The 21,937-nt window shown below is 57.6% G+C and overlaps 1 protein-coding gene across 4 annotated transcripts in view; it reads right to left on the bottom strand.

The window, feature by feature from the left end:
• The window catches only part of NLGN3 (neuroligin 3), a 42,726-nt gene extending 22,522 nt beyond the window's left edge, over nucleotides 1-20,204 (bottom strand). For 3 of the 4 annotated variants that reach the window (XM_080366015.1, XM_080366017.1, XM_080366018.1), the window contains exons 1-2: nucleotides 19,857-20,204; nucleotides 132-862 (exon numbers count right to left, since the gene is read on the bottom strand). In XM_080366015.1, the coding sequence (XP_080222141.1) occupies nucleotides 132-609 (478 nt within the window). In that variant the 5' untranslated portion in view covers nucleotides 610-862; nucleotides 19,857-20,204. Of the gene's footprint in view, nucleotides 1-131; nucleotides 2,571-19,856 lie in introns of those variants that run through there. The other variant, XM_080366016.1, reaches the window with a different exon arrangement.
• Between the last annotated feature and the right edge of the window lie 1,733 nt (nucleotides 20,205-21,937).

Here is a 21,937-nt window from a genome sequence, read left to right as displayed (position 1 = left end):
CAAACAGACAGCATGCTGCAGGGTCCACAACCACATGCTTCAAACACAACACCCAGGTGAGACCAACCACTGCTGAGGAGGGGCAGAGCGGCCCCCCCCGCCCTCCTGTGGGCACCCCGGTGGGGACTCACCATCCTCTGTGGGGATGTAGATGTTGAGGTACAGACAGTCCTCGTTGGGGTCCTGGATGTACGTGGCCACGATATCCAAATTGGAGGTAAACCAGATGGGCAGCATGATCTCAGGAACGGCATTGTGGATGTTCTGCGGGCAGACCGGCGAGAAGTGGGTAGCGTTCCTGATGCCCGACCAGGACGGCGGTGGCTCGGGAGGCATGAATCTCTTCTCCCCGACGGGAGGGGCAGCGTAAGGCACCCCCAGGTACTGGTCCACGGGCCCCAGGATCTCGCTGGGCAGTGGCACACGGACCCCCCGTAACTTCCCATAGTGCGTGTTGACAGTCGGTGAGTAGACCTGGCCCTCCATCCGCACAACTGCCGAGGCGAAGCTCAGGACCCAGAGTGCAAGACGCAGGTCCCAGCTGGCCACCAGCTCAGGCACTTGGAGAACAGGGGGCAAGAGAGGGCTTCTCCAGAGTATCAGCCACATTGTCCGGGAGGAGCAGCACCAACATCCAGGCCTGAAGCTCCTGGGGCGAGGGCTCAGGGCATCCCCATCATGCCAAGCCTCTGATTTGCCCACCGGGAAGAGATGGAGCAGAAGAGCACACAGCCCAGCCACACCTTCTGCTGCGTGAGTCGGGAGCACGGATGCAGGGAGATGTGCTACCGCTTCTCACAGCCTCCCAGCTGCCTGCTGCTGCCCGCCTGCCGACAGCCTGGCCTGGAGGGGACTGCTGATACTGCGGAGAGATGGAGGGAATTAACAGCAGACTTGCTCTGGGAAGAGTCAAATTGCTGCAGCGCAGAAGGAGCCAGGATCCCTGGCCCGACCCTCCCCACCACGGGTGCTCGCTGGCTCTGCCGCCATCCAGGCAGGCAGCTCTGGGAGTAGGCAAGCATGGGCAGCACAAGCAGAGCACATGCAGACGCACAGACTGCATCTGGCCATGCCTGCAGAGCCTGTCCCCAGCGCTCGGGGCCAGCCCTGCTCCTGCCCTGCCTGGGTGAGCGCTGCAGCCGCCCGCCCTGGGTGGTGGCACGGTGCCCTTGCCCCATGCTGCAGGAGGTTATCAGCAGCAGATTGTGGGTGCCGAGATAAGCAGCACAGCGCCACTTCCCTGGCAACATCCCTCCCCACAAGGAACCTGTCAGGCACTACCCTTGCCCAGCACGGCCCCTGCACCAGAGCTTGCCAGCACCTCTTCCCTCCTGGCTGAGCCGGAGCCACCAGCGCTCCCACGCCTTGCAGTCTGTGCTCCTTGCCTAGGCTCCATCCCAGCACCACTCACCTGTCCAGATGCCACCATCCCACCCCACACACCAGCAAACTAGAGCCACGCACCCCACCCAGACACCCGTCTTGCCCGCCCACACACTCCCCAGCCAGCTTTCTCCTTTCACGTGCTGCTGGCCAAAGTGGCAAGACCCCAGGAACAACCCAGGGCAGGAACAGCCAACATGCTTCTGGGCAGCATCCTCCTGTGCCGGCACCGCAGCCCCCCTGCCACCCCCTCCCCACTCTGGCTGCCTCCTGGCCACCCAAGCAAACCCTGGGGAGGCAGAGCCCTGCTCTCATATCCCCATGCCAGGCTGCTGGCACAAGGGGGAAGCAGATGTGGCAGCCCCCGCAGGGTCCACGGGGAAGGGAGGGAGCTGCAGGCAGGCAGGGCAGGCAGTGGCTGCAGATGGGGACCTGCAGATGTATGTCAGCGAGCAGAGCTCCTGCGCCAGGGAGCCCTTGCTGGAGGCTGTGTGGATTTTCAGTGCTCTGCCCTTCACCTCCCTGCAACGCCTGCCGCATTCAGTGCTTATGTAAGTGGCCACCCTGCCTCCCCCCGCCAGCACCGCTGCTCCCGGGGGACCTGGGCAAGGGGAGATGCGAAGGCTGCGCTCACCCAGGGCTCGCCCACACCCCAGCCAGGCGAGAGCAGCATCAGCCGGAGGCCCGCTCTGCACCTCGGCTTTGCAGCCTGGTCCCTACTAAAAGGCACTGCTTGGTGGTGGGTCAGAAGATGCTCGTCCTGTCTTAGCCACTTGTCCTTACCCAGGAAGAGGTGGCAGCAGTGGCAGGACACCTCCATTTTGCCCCGGAGCATCCTTACATGCCCACCTGGTAAATCTCTCCCAAGCTCAGAGGGGAGCAGAGTTGCCTTGGAATTATTGGAGCGCAAAATAAGGGCTGTATGCAGATGGGAGGACACGGCTCAGCTGGGCAGGGACTCCACGAATGGAGAACACCTCGTCCAACGAGGAAAATCCGCAGGAAAAAAAAATACAAACAAACCACGGAGGGCGTCTCAAATCTGCATTGCACATGTGCAGGCAATTCACTGCTGGTCATTAAGGAAATGGGCCCGTGCTGTGCCTGCCCTCCTGATATGCCCAGGGAACACAGCAGACTCAGAAATCAGGGTATGGCAGGCATAATAAGAAACACTCAGCCCAGAAAATCATGTTACCACATCCAGCCCACCCGAGCAGCGAGGCCTTGCAGGGCTGGGCGTGCAGGCACCTTTCCAGAGCCCACGGAGGGACTGTAGGTATATGCCAGACAAGGAGGGTGGTACAAATGACGGGGAGAAGCAATCACACCTACTGCCCCATCCGTGGCACGGGGATGACCTGAGGGCTGAGCTGTCATGACCAGGGCTGATCCTGCTTTACCCCTGACCCCCATCACCTCTGCACATCATCCACCTTTAACTCCTCCTGCCCCACCAGACAGTGACAGAAACACACTCAGCGGGAGCACAACACTGCCGCATTATCCTCCAAACAGCTGCCAAAGCCTAAGAAACAAAAGGTATATCAAGGGACAGAAACACAGCCGAGACATGCAGAGACCCCAGGCTCTGCTCTGCCCCCCCACCACTGGAGCTGCCTTTGCAGCACAGAGCTCGGCAGCTCCGCTCTGCCTCCAGCTCTGGAAGAAAACCATCATTCATCCAGTATTCCTTGCAGCAATGCTACTCCTTCAGTGGAGGACTGACCTTTGCCTAACAGTGACATCCCAGGGGCGCAATGATGGCTCAGGACCCCCCAAAGCTGCGTTCCCAAGTGGAATCTCAGACCCCACCGCTCTGCCTGACATTGCTGGAAGGCAAACCGCCCAGTATAAATCTTCTGCTCAGGTTCCTTCGGGTACCACAGGTTAGGATAAAGCCAAATTATTAATGACTGTCATATCTAATTTGTATGACTGGAAGCTACAGGCAGCTTCCAGTCTTTATGATAGTGCCCACAACTCCCTGCAGAGCCATTTCAACCGACCCGTCATCGTTTTCCCTCTGCAGGAACACCACAGCCCTGCCAGCAGTGGTTTACCAGCCCATTTCCCGACTCAAGAGCTTCCTCAGGGCTGCGGCTGCACGCTGCCATGGGCATTGCTGATCCACCAGCTCCTCCAGCCAAGCAATTTCACAGCACCAGGCAGCGCCGCTGCACAGCTGCCCGGATGGGCTGCACACACCAGTCGCTGCAAAATCAGGGCTGAATTCACCACCCACTTAGTGGCCTTAGAGTGGCTGCACACCCAGCGTAACCACCCTGTCCTGGCACAATAAGGAATCTCTTTTTATAAGACACAGCCAAAAATCAGCTTCTCGCTACAGCTCCTCAGAATTATGTTATGATGATAGTCCTTTGGGTTTTTGTTTAATCCTCATCCACGGTTCTTTCAATAGCTTTTAAAAACCATGGAAATCTGAAGACAAAAACCATAAGCTAAGATAGAATTAAAGTTCCAAGCATACATCCTTAAATAAAATGATGCTACAGGACTTGCAACTGTCTCCAATTAGGAGTTTCATGAAGCGTCAGGCACAGAGGTGAGTTATGTTAGCAATAGCCAAGTACGGCCAGATACGGGTAACACAGCCAAGACCCAGCAGCCCTAACATTACATTGGAGAGCCACGATGCCTTAACACTCAAATCCAGATCATGGTATTTTAACATTTGTAATTCCACATTTGGTTCTATAATTTTTTTAAGACTTTTCCCCTCCATCTGCCCATGTCCTCACAGCACAGAATAAAGGCACTCGAACAATCTCAGCGACATGCTCCTAAACCTTCCTATGTTCAGATTGTTTTTCAATTACATACCCAAAAAACAATGCAAACCCTAAATCTGGAATTCCCTGGGTTTCAAATGCCTCATTTGGGATGATTACAATACCCCCGTAACACATCTTATACCCTCATATTGCTGTTCTGTGCTCTACACTTTCTGCTGTAACTTCATGTTAACATAACATTTAGGATGGGAATTTAGCATTAATTTAATATTGACAGACTGCCGTGAAAACCTGAGCTCAGCCCCCTTCTCCGGGGGCTGTTGCATGCGCCTTGCACCACTGCCTGGCTGCCTCAACAGCTCTCAAGCCTCCCCTCGGTCTTTTAAAGCATGCAAAATAACCAGGAGATCTGTGAAAGGACATTTCATTCAGGGAAGCGATTCCCCTCACATCCCACAGGAGGTGGGAGCAAAACTTCCCCAGTTTTGCCACCTACAGCATTCCCGTTCTTCCCTCCAGCAGTGAAGCCAAACGCATCCCCCAGCGAAGATGGCTGCTGCCTCCCTGCAGCCCTGCGCCAGGAGCAGCTGTGCCTGCCAACTGGAGGGGAAACCGGGCCGGGCTGGGCAGATACGGCCAAACTGGGGATGCTCAGACAAGCGCGCAGCAAGGAGCCGGGAGGATAAAGCCACCACAGGCATCCCAGGTCACTCTGCCAGACCGCTGGTGAGGCGAGCGGAGGAAGTGAGGCTGCTAGCTGTTAGGGATGTTATTCATCTGCTTTGGAAAACAAACACTGTATCGGTATTTCCACGGCTGTACTGTCTGCCAGACAGCTCCCTCCTCAGCAAGGAGACGCTCTCCATGGAAACCTGGGCGGGCAGGATCCTCTGGAAGCCTCCCTCGCAGATACACAGTCAGGCATCTCAACACCAGCTAGACGAGCTGGATCCACACCGTCCTTGGCAGGCAGCCCAGGAGATGCGAGCAGACAGCCTGCCCTCATGTCAGACCCTCCATCGGGGTCCAGCCTCCTGCCCTTGAGCGCTCCAGCTGCCCCAGCCCCAAGCTCATCGCGCTGGTGCTGTGCCTCTATGTCCCATGTGGTTCAGAGCCAGGACAGACGGGGACCTCAAACCGCTCAGCTGGCACGGATGGATGATCTCCACCAGGGTGTCCCAGTGCACCCTCCAGCCACTCTGCCTCGTGCAGCTCTGCTCACCATCTGACCCCATTGTACCATGGTGAGAGGTAACTGGGGGCCAGTCCATTCACCCCAGCACAGACACGCAGCCGGCAAGCGGCATGAGAAACCTCTGCCTCCTCCTCCCCAGGGCGAGTGAACTCCAAACCTTTCCACCAGCCTGTGCTCTGGGACCTCAGGCTGACGCTCAGCTCCCAGGCAGCAGCACCTGCCAGATGTGCTCCCCACCCTGCCAGCTGCTCTCCCTCACTGGGCAGAGACCCTGGCTCTCACCAGTCCCCGGTCTCATCCCACCAGGCCTGCAATGCTGCAGAAATCCCATAGGAAACCTTGGGGAGCACAGAAGCTGCAGCACAACTGGACTGACATGCTTGTGTCCCTGTGTCCTGGTGGCTCCTCAAGAGCATCCCTCTGCCAGCAGGTCTTGGCTTGCACGGTCTGGTGCTTGTGGCCTGGATTGATGCTTGAGGATAATACTACAGAGCAAAGCTGGTGGTTACATGCTATGGATTGTGCCCGGTGGGTCTTTCTGACCCACCACAGGTTACCCATCCTTGCAAGAGGCAGTTGTTTCCCAGTCCCACAGCAGTGTGGGAACAATTCCCAGGACTTCAGGTCCATCACAGAGGTGGTGCACGGTAATAGATGATTACCAGTGGCTCACAGTTACACTGAAAGGGGACAAGTAAGGTTTCAGAAAGGTCTGCCCTGCTGCTGCTACTGCTCTGCTTTTCCATGAACGACCTAAATGACAGAACAGAGTATGTTTTAAAATCTGCACATGACACCCAGAGCCTTGGAGGCCAGGACAGGAATTTGATATGATTTTCTTTTTCCGACAGACTGGGGAAAGGACTGAGAGATGATGGGCAGGGCTGTAAGTCATTGGGAGGTAAAAAACTGCACAAATAGACCACGGAAGAAAAGACAGCAGCGTTTCTGCCAGAAGGGTCATAAGAGCTACAGAGGAGTACAACCTGAACGTGAGCCAGCATGTCATTGCCACAAAAAAGCAAATACAGTAGGATGTGTGAAAGGCCAGCTTATAAAGACACATGAAGTAATTACTGTGCTCTCCTTCCAGCTCATAAAGGCACATCAAGTAATTATACTGTTCTCCTCCAGAGAACCAGTTCATTCCCCAAAAGATCTGGACCAACTGAGAGAGGTCATGGCAGACCAGCAAAGACCACCAAAAAGCCTTGGACAAAAGCCTGGAAGAGTGGGGCTAGCCTAGACAAGTCAGAGGACAGAGGTTTGTTACATGTAAAGGCCACTGCAAGAAAGGTCAGAACAGTCTGACACTGAACTTTGTGCTAGGTAGGAGACACCTTCATATCAAGAAAGCAGAGTCAAGTGTACACCAGGGAAGTTAAGGCGCCCCATGCATATCTGCTACATGGCAGATGGATGGGCAAAGACGCCTTGGCAATCCCTCCAGCCCAGTCTCCTACACTCTTTATCACCCTGGCTGGCAGCTCTGTCCCTGCCCTCATTCACTCAGTTTGCCACCATCTGGGCAAATAAAGCCACCCTGGCCACAAAGCCTTCAGCGTTTGGGATGCTCTGAGAGTGCAGAACACTTAGGAGGCTTTCCTGCACCATGGAGCCCATCACATATGTTCTCCACTCTGCAGAGGTCTCTCCCAGAGTCCTGTGTCCCCTATCTCACTCTCCTCCTAGAGGGACACTTGCAGCAGCTCCAATATCTAGGCACCACAGTCACTCTGGTGGGACAGAAGGAAAAACAGTCACAAACCTCACCCTTCTTTGCTTCAAGTGCAAGATACACCCCAGTGACTTGCCCTTCCTAACTTCTACCCACACCACCACCAAAATTTAAAGCAAGCTGAATGTCAGAAGCCTACAAGACACTCCACTGCACATCCTTTACCCTGGGGCAAGGATGAGACACCACGTGAGAAGTGTCAGTTAAGTTTCTCAATGCTGCAAGAACATATGTGGGACAGAAGCTCTTTGACAACTCCCAGACACATGCCAAGATCCTCGAGAGCTCCCATTCAGAACAGAAGAATGTTACCCAAAATCCCTAGAAACAGACAATTTCAAGTACCACTTCTGCAGTGGTGCCAATGGCCTCCTGCTGCAATGTGGCCTGTTCCCATTTTCTCCATGGCCTTTAACGAGTCCTTCATAAAGGAGCCAAGACTGCCTTGGGAAGGACACAAGGGGCAAAGCAGACCTTTCCCTTGTCTACATTTCAGCCTTTCCATACATTTTTGGTGTTGAATGCCGGTACATCGTGCGATGCCCAGCTCCAGAAGGCACGCTACCCAGCAGGTGAGATAACCTGGCTCATTTCCAACTCCTGTTTAGCATCAGAAGCTCCAAAAATGCAGGAGGTTTCTCAGTGTCATGGAGACTGACAATGCTGCTGAAGGACAAGCGCAACAGGGATGGTGTTGTGGTCAGCACCCAACACTGCCAATGCAAGCAGTGGGTGACCCCTATAGAGGACTGAAGGACAATTGTGCTTGAAAGCCTGGGCTCTTTCGGAGTGGGCTACATGCTCACCTTGAGCTGGTCTAGATTTTGAGTGACCTTCCCACTCACTGCTTCCCAGGAGTCAGGTGGAAAGCTGAGGCAGGGCCACGTGGCACAGGCAGCAGCTGCTGTGTAAGCCAGAGGCTCTGCTGGGGCACACACCTGGCTGTGGAGAGGGCGGCAGCAGCAGCCCCTTGGTGGGCTGCTGGGTTCCCGTGTAGCTCAGGGATAGCTGCTGCAAGTAGGCCGTTTAGTGCCACGTTCTGGATAGAAATAATCTGGATTATCTCACGTTATGGCTTCCCTGACCTCACCATGAAGAAATGGTGGCAGCTTTTCTCTCCTTCAACTTGCTGCTTGCACAGTTTTAATTTACAAATGCTTCCCTGCCGGGGCAGAGGTTAATGAGAACCACTGGCTAAACAGCAGACCCAGTGCCCTGGCGCTGGCACGGATATCCATGCACTTGCTCCCCCGCCAGAACAACTGGCAGCCGAGGAAGAGAGCCTGCCCCATCCTGGAAGATCGAAGACCCCCAGAGGAGCCTGCAGAATCCCCTGCAATGGGGTCACCACACCCGCTGCCACAGCTGGATGTGCCATCGCTCCGTCCCAGCCTGAACCCGCCTGCCCCGGCCTGGCAGGGCCCACCACACGCGGCGGTGCGTGGGGCTGCTCCCTGAAGACCGTGGGAGGGGGCGCCGGCTGGCAGCGACCCCCAGCCCTGCCGGCACCGCGCTCCCTGCGGCTGCCCCGGCCCGGAGCTGTCCCTTCAGCACCGCCGCTGCCGCCGCCCACCGCCGGGGGGGCCCAGCGCGGCCCGGCAGCCCCCCCAGCACGGCCAGGCAACCCCCCCCAGCGCGGCCCGGCAGCCCCCGCAGCACGGCCAGGCAACCCCCCCCAGCACGGCCAGGCAGCCCCCCCAGCATGGCCAGGCAGCCCGGCAGACCCCAGCACAGCCCGGAAGACCCCCCAGCACAGCCCTGCAGGCCCTTCAGCACAGCCCTGCAACCCCTCAGAACCCAGCACAGCCCGGCAGACCCCCCAGCACAACCCTTCAGTTCCCCCAGCACAACCCTTCAGTTCCCCCAGCACAACCCTTCAGCCCCCCCAGCACAGCCCTGCAGCCCCCCCAGCACAGCCCTGCAGCCCCCCAGACCCCAGCACAGCCCGGCAGTCCAGATCCTCTGAGAGATCCACATGAAAAGTGCTCGGGCTCTCTCGGGCTCCAGCCAGCCATCTGGCAGCTGGAGGAAAGGCAGGATACACAGGGATATCTGCCAAGCAAACTGCATCACCTGGGCGAGGTGAGGGGTGACCTTATTGCTCTCCACAGCTTCCCGAGGACATGGAGCACGAGGTACTGGTCTCCCTGGTACCCAGTGATAGCATGCATGGGGATGGCTGAAAGCTGCACCAGGGGAGGTTTAGACTGGACATCAGGAAGCATTTCTTTACCAAGAGGGTGGTCAAACACCTGAACAGGCTTCCTAGGGAAGTGGTCAATGCCCCAAACCTGTCAGTGTTTGAGGCATTTGGAAAACGACCTTAATAATTTGCTTTAACTTTTGGTCTGCCCTGAACTGGTCGCAGGCGGTTGGACTAGATGATCCTTGTAGGTCCCTTCCAACTGAAATATTCTATTCTATTCTGTCCTAGAGGAAACAGTGCTTTGTAAATAAATGGCAGAATTACTCCAGTGCTCTCTTTGTGCGGGCAGGTGACTGACAATGCAAAAGTGCATCCACAGAACCCTGGCATTTCCAGACATCTATTCAGGAGTGAACTGACAGACAATCTGCTTTCAGCAAGCCCTTGGCACCAGCACAAAGTTCATGCCAAGACAACTCGCTTGCTCTCCAACACATCACAAACAAGCACCAGGCACCTACTTTAAGGCAATATAAGCTCACTCACAAATCTGAGATCAACACTCCACAGCTACCAACTGGAGCGCAAGCCTCACCCAGCAAAGAGAGAGCTGTCTGCACCAGCAGCATTCCCCTCACTTCCTTCCCCAGCTTTGGCGAGCCGCGCGTTGACAAGATCCCAGCTGCTCATCACCACCCCCCTCACATCTGCCAGAGCAATGGCTCCTATGTCCCCTCCAAACAATTGCCCCAGAAACTACCGTGGCTAGCAGGGCGCCCAGTTTTTAAGTTAACGTGAATCATTATGACTGAACCATGCCAGGGAGCAATTACAAAAGCACAAGGCTCTTTTCAGAGCAACAAGCTTCTGAAACTCTAAATCCAAACACGTTCACATTTCTTATGTTAGCAAAAGCAGGTTTGAAATTTAACAAAGAAAAGAGACTTCAGTGACCCAAAGAGGCTGGTTCGATGCAATGACACCCCCATATCTGAAATGCCCCAAACTAAGCAGCAAGTATGAAACTCAGCTGCTGATGGAATGTCCTTCCCCAAAACTCTCATACCCCAGTCCCTCAAACCCCTTTCCAGGCTCCCAGCCACGCAAAGGGCATGGACCCCCTCCAACAAACTGGGCCATGGGCAATGTGCACAAAGCTCTGTCCTACCCAGGCCACCACCTGTGCTAAGAATGGGTCAAAATGTCTCACTCATGCTCCAAGGAAAGCTGAAAAAGCCCCGGTGGCTGCAGGCAGGCTGAGTGCGTGCACAGCCAATGCTTTCCATGGACTAGCGTGGCCTGGAGGAGGCTCTATAAATGTAAGGTGGTGGGCTGGGCAGAGAGGAACCGACTGCAGCTTAAAATACAAAGACTTCCTGCAAACGCGACTGGAGAGGGTGGGCAACAAAATCCAAGAGGACTTTGAATGGGAACAGCTACACCCAAATTAGTTGTCAAGTGTTTCACTTTTACTGACTCAAAGCAGGAAGCAAAAAACACTTAATCACAGGTTGTAACCCAGACTGTGGCTGTAAGAACCTCTGGTTTCACCAGCAGAACTGATAAAGGATTGTTTCCTTTACCGACATATACCAACCACCTATTTCTGCCTGACATCACTGCCCACCGCTCTTCATCAGCTGTGCGAGGTTTTGTGAGGCAGAATTGTAAACCAGGTCACGAAGGTGATCTGGGCTAAGGGTGATGAAACCCAGGGCAAAGAACAAAGATGAGGAAAATAGTTGGAGACAAGCAGGAGCTGACTTTTCCACAGCAGTTGAAACACGACATAATTAGTCAGTTTTCCTGTGCAGAGATAAGGTTACAAGTTATCTGGCAGTGTACAAGCACCACCTTCCTACGCTGTTACCACCCTGTCTCATACCATGGGACACCAACCCAGCCACCAAGTCCATGGAGCAGGGTGGCTCTATGGACACAGCAAACCCCTGTGCAAAAGGGGGGTGTGGGCCATCCTGACAGAGCCACCCCCCCAGGTTCACAACACAGGCAGCAGGGCCATGCGTGCTGCCTGATGGTGCTGGAAAGCCCAAGCACTGCAGTCGAGCACCAAATCCTTTCCTCACTGCAGCATCCTTGGTGGCAATGCTCAGGAAAGCTGTCCCAGAAGATATTTGAGCTAGCATCACCTCCACCCTCCCCACCACTGCCACTTTGCTACAATAGTACCTACTTCCAGGTGAAACACCAGACAGGCTGTGCGCAGACCAACGCGCCCAGAGCCCAGGCTGCAGGGCTGTGCCACCCCATGTGCCCTGGCTTCCCACAGCTAAGAGAGCTACAGGTCCCATCCTGCACCAGAGAGACGCCCCGGCTGAACCCCAGCCCATTACCCTCCTCGGAGAGGCGAGTGCCCCAGCACATCCCACCTGACACAAGCTGCTGAATTGTGTGTTAATGCCAGTGGCCCTGACCAAAGACCAGACATGATTTTCTGACCATATTGCAAGAGTCAGGCCAAGGTCAGGGGAGCAGTGCTTTCTCTGCCCAGCAAGGAACACCCAGACAGACCAATCATCCTGGCATCACCATGCTGGTGTCCCTTCCAGGCCTGATGGCATCAGCAGTGACCCATCGCTCCATGACGCTGTGGCTTGCCTGGGGACACAGTCAGCCTTGGTGACAGTCACCACGGAGGACCAGGGCACTGCTCAGTCCCAGCTTTGCTGTGGCTGGCCTGGGTGACCATGCTCCCCTCCTCACAGCACTGATCTCTTCATCCACAACAGAGGTCTGCTCCCTGCAAAGCATTCAGAGGTGGGGGGCCCAGAAAGCTCTGGACTGGTACAGAAGGGGAGCTGTGACCGCTGGTAGTAACGCACACAGAGGACAGAGCATGGGCCAGTGCAAGCTGCATTTGCTAATGCTGTAATGCCCATTCCCTCTGCTCCCGCCAGCAAGTGGGATTCACTGGAAACACCAGGAAGGGAAGATCTGAACGTGGAGGTGGGAAAATGCCATTGCTGCAGGCTGCAAACACCACAGTCTCCTCCGTCCACAACACCCGTCCTCCCTGCTGCCCAGCTCGGAAGCTGCTGGTGGCAGAGAGCACCAGATCCCTCTCACTTCCAGCTCTGCCATGCCCGTTGCCTCCGCAGGGCAGGAGAGCCCAGCCCTGGGGCAGCACCTCCCGGCAGGGCTCCTGCCAGCGGCCGGGGCTGCACACCCGGAGCCAACATGACACAGCGTCGAGCAGCCACGTCCTGCAGCAGCCACTGCTCCTCCAAGGTGACGTCAGCCTCTGCAAGAGCTGGCAGGCAGGACATGCCGTGCATGCCGGCCGCGCTGCTCCCAGACACTGCCTGGCTCCAGCAGACGTTGTGGCCCGTGTTCCTCACCAGCTATGGCTTATCTACAAATTGAATTTCACACTTGCATGCTCCAGAATAAGGCACAGGTGCCGGAGAAGCCACCCTCCCCCTCCACATCTGTCTTCCCCCTCGCCCCACCCCGCCACCAAGCACCAGCACCAAGGATAAAGGCTGGTGGCCATCGAGGAGCTCCTGGGCAAAGCCACTGGCCGTGCACAGCCCGTGTTGGCTCACAGCAGAGCTGCCACGCTGCCGGCGGAGCCCTCTGTGCTCAGGGCAGCACCAGGGCAAGGGCGAGCCCCGCAGCCCCTGGCACAACAGCCACCCACAGATGCTGCTGGCATGGCACAGCATCCAAAACCACCCATCTGCAGCTTAATGAGATAAAAGCCCATCCCAGAGCTACTGGTTTCCCCAGAAACCCTAAAGGCTTTCCCAGGAACTCTGGGAACACACAGATTTGCTATGTGCTCTCGTGACCAACCTAAAGGGTTCATACAGGATTCATGGCCAGAGATCACCACGGTCACAGGTCATACATATAGCTGGCAGCCTGGACAGATGCGGTGTCAGTCACCTTGCAAGGACCTCAAGCAGCTAGATGGCCCAGCTGAAGCCCACAGCAGCCTCGTACTCAACTAAGACAAGCAGCTTCCTCAAGCAGGAAAGCCTGCCCTCAGCAAGAGCCGCCAGCCACTCACATTCCCTATCCAAAACCAAAGCTGGCGTGACTGAGCAGAAGAGCATGGAAACCCCCAGGGCTGGAGGGTCAGACTGTAGCCAGGGCAGCTCCGCAGTCTGCTCCTGCTCATGCAACCAGGGCTTGCTAAGGACTGGAGGCCAGGCAAGCCAGCAGCTAGGAAGGAAGCCTGTTCAAATTTAATCCAAAATGTATTTTCTATTTTCCCTTGTAGCTTTCTCCTCCCATATGTTCTATCTTCCAAGCACAAAAAAGCAGAAAGCCTAAAACCTCTGGCAAAAAATCCTTTAATGTGTTTTACTGTAAAGGCTGCCTAGTGTTAAGAAATAAGCTGGACCGAAGAAAATCAGGCAGTCTGGGAATGCCCTGTCTCTCCAGAGGGAGCAGACCAGGATGAAGCAGGACATACAGGCAGGCTGCAAGGACCAGCAATGCCAAGGGAAGGCAACCCCCAGTGCCAAGGCAGCTCCTGTGCCTCGATAGATGCCCACTTTGAAGCATCATTCCTGGTAGACATGGGAGGAGGTTTTTGTTACAAAGAACAGGTAACCACTTGGCTCCTCCTAAAGCTGTGAGCATCAAAGTACAGCAGCTCCCTGCCCAATTCTGCAGCCTCAGATCCTCATCAAGAATGCCCAGGGGCAACAGAGACCCAAATGGCAATAAGGCAGAAACTGAGATCATTTCTGTCTTGAGGCACAGGATCTGTCCCCTTGTGGCCGCTAGCCAAGGGCAGATTTCAGTTTGGTGGTTGCAGGGATGCTGCTGGGCTGGCTGGATGCGTCACTCAGCCCTCACAGACCAGGTCCTCCTGGGAGTCATGAGGATGGGAAACAGTGTTCTCTCCATGAGCTTCAGCTTTTCTTGGCCTTATCCTGCTGCCCCCCACCCAAAGCCCACTGGGGACTGTAGACACCCAGCTCATCCCTGCATCCTCCTCTCCAAGTCTACTTCTCCCACAAAAAGCAAAACTCCCAAGCTGAGCCTTAAGTCCCGCTGCTGCCCTTGCATGTCTCTGGACTACTCAAGAGCTGGGGAGCAGCCTTGTGGCACCTCACATACACCAAGGTAAGGCTGAACTGGACCCTCACCAGTAGCAGGACATACGCCTTCTCTTATCTGGGCAGAAAACCAGGAATAAAACTGAGACTGATGTTTCCTGATGTGCGTGAGAATAGGCAGAGCCAGGGGACTGGAGGAGGAGGAGATGAAGATCAGATCCCCAGTGATCCCGCAGTGCCCACCATGTGCAGTGAGTACCAGGCAACTGGGACAACATCGGGACAAGATTCCAGCTCTGCTGCCAACCTGTCAGGCAGGTGTCCATGCCCAGGGAACCAGAGGAAGCAGAACTGCCAGGTATCGCAGGAGGGAAGGGATATTGCCATCCGTTTTCAAACCAACCAAATTTTGTTCAGTGGACAAAATTCTGTCAGAAGTCTCCAGCAAAGGGCCCTGTGATGCCGAGGCAGAGGATCGATGCTTAGCACAGGTCCCACCATCTGCACCTCCATCACGTGGCGGGAGCATCCTGTGCGAGAGCACGGAAACAGAACTGAGCAGGCATCTGTCACCCTGTGCCAAGCAAAGTAACACAGAGCTGGATGGGGATAAACCCATCCTTCTGTACCACAGCCCAGTGCTTCCTGCTGGCTCCGTCCTCTCTGCTAGGCACAACTTTATGAAAATAACAGCTCAGACCAAGGGCCCACCTTGCCCTATATACTTTCTTGCCAGTAATCAGAAGCATGAGCAATTTGCAGCTCAGCAGTTGCCCAAGTCAGAGGTGGATCTTGGTGTATTTATTGGTTCTGGAGAAATCTCTTGTCCTCTTTGAATTCATCCCATTTCTCCTGGAACCAATGTAAGGTTTCACTGTTCACAACACCTTGTTCTGAGGACTTCTGCAGCTTGACAGCAAGTCTGCAAGAGGCACCTCCTCCTGTTTGGCACCTCCTGCTAGCTTCGTTTGATGTGACCTTGTACTTGCATGGAAAGAAACAGTGAGCAGTTAACCTCTATCCCTTCTCTCCTGGCCTCCTGTAGACATCTTATCCATCTTCTGTTGTTTCTTTTCCAGACTGCAGAACCCTGCCTTATTCAGCCATTTTTTGCACAGAGCCTGTCAGACCCCTGACCATTCCTGCTGCAACTTCCAGGCATTGACTCTACAATGATCTCAACGCCCACGCATCATTCCTGAGCTCCCAGGCACCTCTAGAGACAAAGACACAGAGCAACCCCTGCCCCCTTCCCCTCCACCGCTGTCCCATGAGTCCTCAAGTTGCTCAGCGGTGCCTGGAGTCACGTAAGAGTAGAGGAAAGACATGAAGGCAGCCGGACTCACAGACTCACCTCCATAACTCCTTTAGCACTGGGTGCTGGCACCAGGACATGGCCATGGCCACCTCCATGGTGAGTGGCATGCAGACACTTCGGCCACACTGCAGACTTGGCCTTCTTCTCCCATTCCTTTAGAGTAGCAGCTAATGAATGCCTGATGAAGGCGAAGTCCCTATAGCCCCTGACCACCACACCAAAGGGCATTCTCAGCATTCCCCTCCCCAAGTCCACCTCAAAAGCCTTCCTGATCGGCCTCTGCCGACTGTCCTCACCCTCAGGGCGCCCCAGCAGCCCAGACTCAAACAAGGCTCACACACAGTACAAGCCCCGTAACGTGCTCTCTCTGCAACCTTTCCCAGACTTTCCCACCTGCTCTGCTGGCGTGGCCAGAGCATCTGGCCACCAGCAAAACTTGGGCTCTGCTTGCCAGGCACCTCGCAGGATATGCTCACACTCAGATGCCGTTTGAAAATAACAGATGTTACTCCACTGTTCTGCATTTTGCAGTGTCAGGAACAAGGCTTCTTTACCAACAATCCCCTAAGCTCCTTGCCAAGGCAGTCTCAGCCCAAACAGTGTTCCCTGGCACAAAGTCTTGCTCACAGACACCCCCCTCACCATGCCACGTGCCTGCCCCACTGCCAGGCAGACAACACGGCAAAAGGAGCATACTGCAAGGGCAGTGTCCCCACACAACTGCAAAACGAAGCAGGAACACAGGTGTCATCATGGACTCCAACACCACACCGTTACTGAGCCCAGACAAGCCTCCAAACAAACAGCACATATCCTCCTAACCAGAGAAAACTTCCAGGAGCCGCACACACCAGACATGACCCGGCAGCCGCAGGCAGAAGCCCCTGTGTCTTTCCACTGCTCCCACTTCATCCCTGTTTCCCTTCAGTCAGACTTGCTCCAGGGCCTGAATGATGTGGGTTCAAACTGCCAGCTCTGGCAATTGCAGGACCTTTTATTCATTCCCCTCACACTCGTTGCAGAATCCTGCTGAGGCCAGCACACAGCGCTGGTCACAGCCTGCTCCCTGCCCCCAGCTCCAGGGAGCATCACATTAGGGGACCACCAGAGCATTTAGTTCACCATGCAGCAACGCTCAGCTCTGTCACAGCCCTCAAACCCAGCTCTCCTCGAGCACCCCAGGCACCCAGGATCCAACATCTCTCCTTCTGCTGACGTGCCCCTGCCAACCAGCTGCTGACCCAGGACCTACACATGCCCCTGGTTGTGGATGCAGGTACAAATGCCAGACCCTGGAAGCATCTTCCAAAGTGCTCTGTCAGCGGCAGTCAATAACCACAGACCATCAGGGGAGGAACCTCTGTCTGGGATCCCAAGTGGAGCAAATAATTGTCGAATCCCAGTGGCACAGAAAGCCCTAAGAACAGAGCCAAGCTGTCCCTGCCCCATCCCTCTGCACTTTGTGCATAGCCCCAGGACAGCAGATACTTGGCTGTGAGATTTCATAGGTTCCTCCATGGCTCCTCCACAGCTCATGCCCAGACACATGCTCCATGTCTCCATCCCCAGCACTTCCCACCATCCTTCCACCCCCCTCCTGTTACTAGATTCCTCCAGCTGCCACCAGTGCAGCACAGACACACCACACCGGTCTGTTCAAGGCCACAGTTGCTCCTAGACAGCTAAGAGGGCTTCCCTTCTCCCCCACCTGCTGCACAGAGGCAGCTCCTAGCAGGAAGGATATGGGAAGAAGGCAGCAAACAGCCTGGGAGGCGGCAGAACCGCTGTGACTGGGGGGTTTAGGAGCTGGCTTGAGCTGATGCTGCTCAGGAATGGGTTAGATGGAGCTTAGACCCTCAATGACCTCGAGGGCCCTTCCATACCTGCTGTCCTAAAACTCCTCCTCCTTTGCCATGAAAACCAACGTGGACTTGCCAGAGGATTTTAGCAGTTGCTATTTCCTTGCCCTCGCTGGTGGACTGAATGTGAACCTGGTCAAAAGGCACCTGGACCAGATCCCTGTCTGTGTTGGACCTGAGCACCCAGAGCAGACCCCACAGAGAGCCAGGAGAGATGCAGTCACCACAGCTGGAGCCTCAACACAGCGCTCTGCCAATTCTCACGCTGCCTTCTGAAGCCTTGGCAGGCCCCTGCCTGCGGGCCAGGCGCTGCCAGCCTGCGCCACGGCTCCGCTCGCCACTCCCAGGCTCTGCCAGCCCTCACCACCCTCCCTCGAGCACCTTCACTCCAGTCCTTTGGGAGAAGGGCCTCCACACAGGGTCTGAGAAGGAGACAGACCCAGATGTAAGGTCCAAGGCAACACCCTTGGCATGGGCACAACCTTCCTCTCTGACAGCACTGCCCTAGATACACGTTGCGTGCTGAACACGGGCAGTTGGAGGCTGTGCAAGGCAGCAGCATGCAGACCCTGTCAAGATGGGCACTGTAATTCCGTTTCCTCAGCACATCACTGTGCAGGGCCCACACGCTCAGGGCTGAGGGCTGCCCTGCATCTTGGGGGCTGTCACTCGTGCCCTGGTCCTCCGGAGGTTGAGGGCTGCATGTTTGCAGGTGTCCAACGAAACTCCACATCCCGACTGCACATGTAACCATGGCAACTGCACATGCAAGCGGCAAAGCCTCGAGCTGGGCTAACTGCAAATGCAAATGAAGCAAACACATGCACAATGCTAAAAGTGTGACCTCTAAATGTCAGCCTTTAACCATTTTGCAGACACCAGCTCTGGTGGTGGCTACCTGCAGCATGCAGAGCAGGAGGAGGTCTGCTCCAATGGGGGATCTCGGGGTGCCCACCCCTGCGCCAGGGCCTGGCACGTTTGCTCCGGTGCAGAGCAGGGAGAAAAGATGGCACACACACGTTTCTCAGAGCTAAAAGTGATGACCCCTGTCTTGGCAACCCACAGCTCCCTCTCTAGGGACACATCCCCTCCTTCTTCAGATGCCCTCGATTCCACAGAACATCCTGGTTTCCAGAGGAAAGAAGGTCCCGCTGGGCTGACACAAGGCATGGCCAGCGCAGGGGCTTGCAGGGAGCTGTGTCCATCAACTCTCCCGCTGCACCCACACATGCCCATCCATGGGGGCACCTCCAGCCCCTCTGCTGTTGTCGGGGCCTGAGCCAGCAGCAGCAGCAGACAAGGCATCCTCAAAGGACACAAGGAAAACCCCAGCATTGTGGGGACTTCACGCCAGAGCTACCTCCCCAAGGGAGGGCCATGGCCTTGGGAAGGGCTGCCAGTGGAGGCACCGGGAGTTGTCACCATTTGGGAGAGTGTGGTCCAGAAGGAGACTGGCCTCGTGTCCCGCATCACTTCTCCTCTCCCTTGCTGCTGACAGCGCCAGGCGCGGATGGACCGTGGTGTGAACCATCACCCACTGTGCCTGTCCCGCTCTGAGGCTTTGAGCCCGGCAGAGCCAAGCTCAGGCGAACGGCACCAACTTCAGCCACAGCACATGTGGGTGCCCCCTGCACCATGTGCCTGACCCACCACCCTGCTCCGGGACGGGCACAGCCAGCACCACAAAGCCCCTGTCTGCCACCGAGCCTGCCTCCATCCCAACCCCCTGCCCACGCAAGGAAGAGACAGGGGATGCCCTTTAGCTCCGGGAGCCCAGTGACTAATGTCATTCCCCACGCTACGCCAAACAAACCGAGCCAAGGGGATCTCCTGCCTGCCCTTGACCCGGGGATGCTCACGCCAGCGGCCTCCTGCCGGGTGGCTCCAGGCGCATCCTTGCCCCCCAGACAACCGACCCCGCCCGCACCGGCACCCCCAAGCCCCGGGAGGGTCCCAGGCCCTGGGGCGGCAGCGCCCGCGCCGGGGCAGCCCCCGCTCCGCGCTGGGCCCGACGGGGCGGCCCCGGGCCGGGCTGCGGGGCCGGGGCTGCGGGCGGGGGCTGCGCAGCTGAGGCGGGCGCACAATCCCCCTTTCAGCGCGTCGCCATGGCAACCCGCCGGCTCGCCGCGGCCGCTCATCCGGCCCCGTTAACCCCCGCCGTTACCCGCCGCCGCGCTCGGCCCCACCCGTTAACCCCCGCCGCGCCCCGCCCCGATGCCCGGCCTGGCGGCGGCCGCTCTGCCGCGGGATCGGGGTGGGGATGGGGACCGGGACCGGCCCGCGGCCACCCCCGCCCCGGGACCCCCATCACCGCCGCGGCGGCCGGCCCCAGCCCCGCGCCGTGGGGCCGCTCGGTCCCGCCCGGCCGCCCTCCCCAGCAAGAGCCGCCGCGGGCCGGGCGGGGCGGGGCGGGGCGGGGCGCACTCACCGTCGGGGGCGGCGGCGCGGCTGGGCCATGCCGGTGGCGGCAGCGGCAGCTCCGCGCCCCGCGCTCCGCTCAGTCCGGCCCGACCCCGCACCGGGAGCGCGCGGCGCGTGCACGGCGGGGGCGGGCGGGGGAGGGGCCGTGCTGCAGCACCCCTTCGCTGCCGCCGCCGCCCGGTACCGGTACCGCACTGAGCGGGTATGCCGGCCGGGCCCGGTACCGCACGCCCCGGCATCGGCACCGCCCCGGGTACTGCACCGAGAGGGAGCCGCACCCGCCGGGCGCTGCGCACTTCGGTACCGCGCCCGATGGGTACCGGCACCGACAGCGCCTGCACCCCCGGTACCCCCCCCCCCCGGAACCCTGGCACGGCACCGGCACGGCCCAGCTACCGGCCCTGGGTAGGAGGGGTAAGCCCCACCGTCCCGACCGGGACACCTGCACACCCGGCGGCACCCCGCACCGCTCCCACAAATGACCCCATCTGCGGGGACATCCCCGCACCGCCCCGGGCATCTCTGCACCGCCCTGGGCATCCAGAATCCCGCCCCACTGCACCCTGTCCTGCCCCAGTTCCCCCCTCCACCACCCCGCATAGCCCTGGGCTGTGCTGCCCCGGCACACCCCACAACAGCTGGAGCACCCCACATCAGTTGCAGCACCCCACAGCAGCTAGAGCACCCCTTAGCAGCTGGAGCTCCCCACACCCTCCAGCCCCGGCATTTTTCCCTGTGGCCAGAGGAGCATCCCCTGCCTGTACCACTGCTCCGTAGGGCACAGCTAGTCCAGGGAGGATTGACCAGGTCCTGGTGTGGGATGCGCCATCCCAGCCTCAGCCCTGCCACCCAGCCACCCCCTGCCATAGACCAGACTGCGGCCTCAGCAGCTACAGTCCCATAGGCCCCAGCAGCACCATGCAGCAAGACCCAGCGGTCCCCTTGCCTCCTGCCATGCCCCTTCGCAGCGTGGGGACATCTTCCCTTCTCACACACAGCCTCCTGGCAGGAGCCGCCTCTCCTCCAGCCTGCCTCTGCCCATGGCAGAGCTACCTCTCTGTTTTAGTCCTGCCTGATGGGATTACAGAAATAATTTGAAACAGGACATGGATTTGGGTCCTGCTGGATGCGTCTGGTCTCTGCATCTCTCTGTCATAGCCAGGGCAGTGTCAGCCACGATGCCTGATCAAAGAGGAAGACATGCAGTTGCCAGCAAACACTGCCATGCTTTCCAGTCCGGGTGAGGGGAGCTGGGCTCTGCCCCCCGCTGCCAGAGCTGCAACCCAGACCCTACCCTGGCTCCACAGAGCCGCCACCGCTTCCTGTGCTTGTGCGGCAGCATGTGAAGGGCAGGCGTTTATTTCAGCTCTCCCGCATGCCACCGGCACGTACACTGAGCTGGTGAACCTGCAGTCACAGGGAGATGCCCACACCGTGACACAGGTTGGGTTTCACCTGCCCCAGCACCTTGTGGTTGCTGCTGCAGCCCAGGTCGGAGCTTTCCTGCCCCTCCTGTCCCGCTGTCTCCCCAGGAGACTGCTCCCTGCCGGTCAGCAGCTTGACCGATTTTGTTGCTGGCCTGTTACACGCAGGGTGAGCTGTACGCTGCCACCCTGTATGCCCTTAAGCAGGCAACACGATCCAGTGCTACGTGGGATGGATGCACAACACTGCCCCCTGCCCACCAAGGTTCATTAGCCCTGAGAAGCATCTTGAAGGGGTCCCTGGACCTGTCCCAGGCTGTCCCACAGCTAGCAGCGCCCCAGGCATGGCTCCCTGTGTCCCATTGCCCCACAAAACCAGCCCAGGAGGGGGTCACAGTGCATGGCTGCAGTGGTGCCTTTTGAACCACTCCCCACCATGGGTACCACACTCACGGAGCTGCTCCACTCCCAGCTTTGGCTGCTTGAGCGGGCAGCAACCGATTTTCTCGCGGACCACCAGCTCTGATGGTGCCTGACAAGCTGGGGCCCTGGTCCGCAGGGACCACCTGTGCCAGGCTGCTGGGTGGGGTGGCTGTATGGGGTATGACCTGCTCCTACTGGCCCATCACCCCACCGTGCCAAGCCTCACCCAACCTCGGGCTTT

This window comes from Falco punctatus, assembly GCF_963210335.1.
Source record: "Falco punctatus genome assembly, chromosome: 15".
Taxonomy (NCBI): domain Eukaryota; kingdom Metazoa; phylum Chordata; class Aves; order Falconiformes; family Falconidae; genus Falco; species Falco punctatus.
This window is presented reverse-complemented; position numbering and strand designations above follow the sequence as displayed.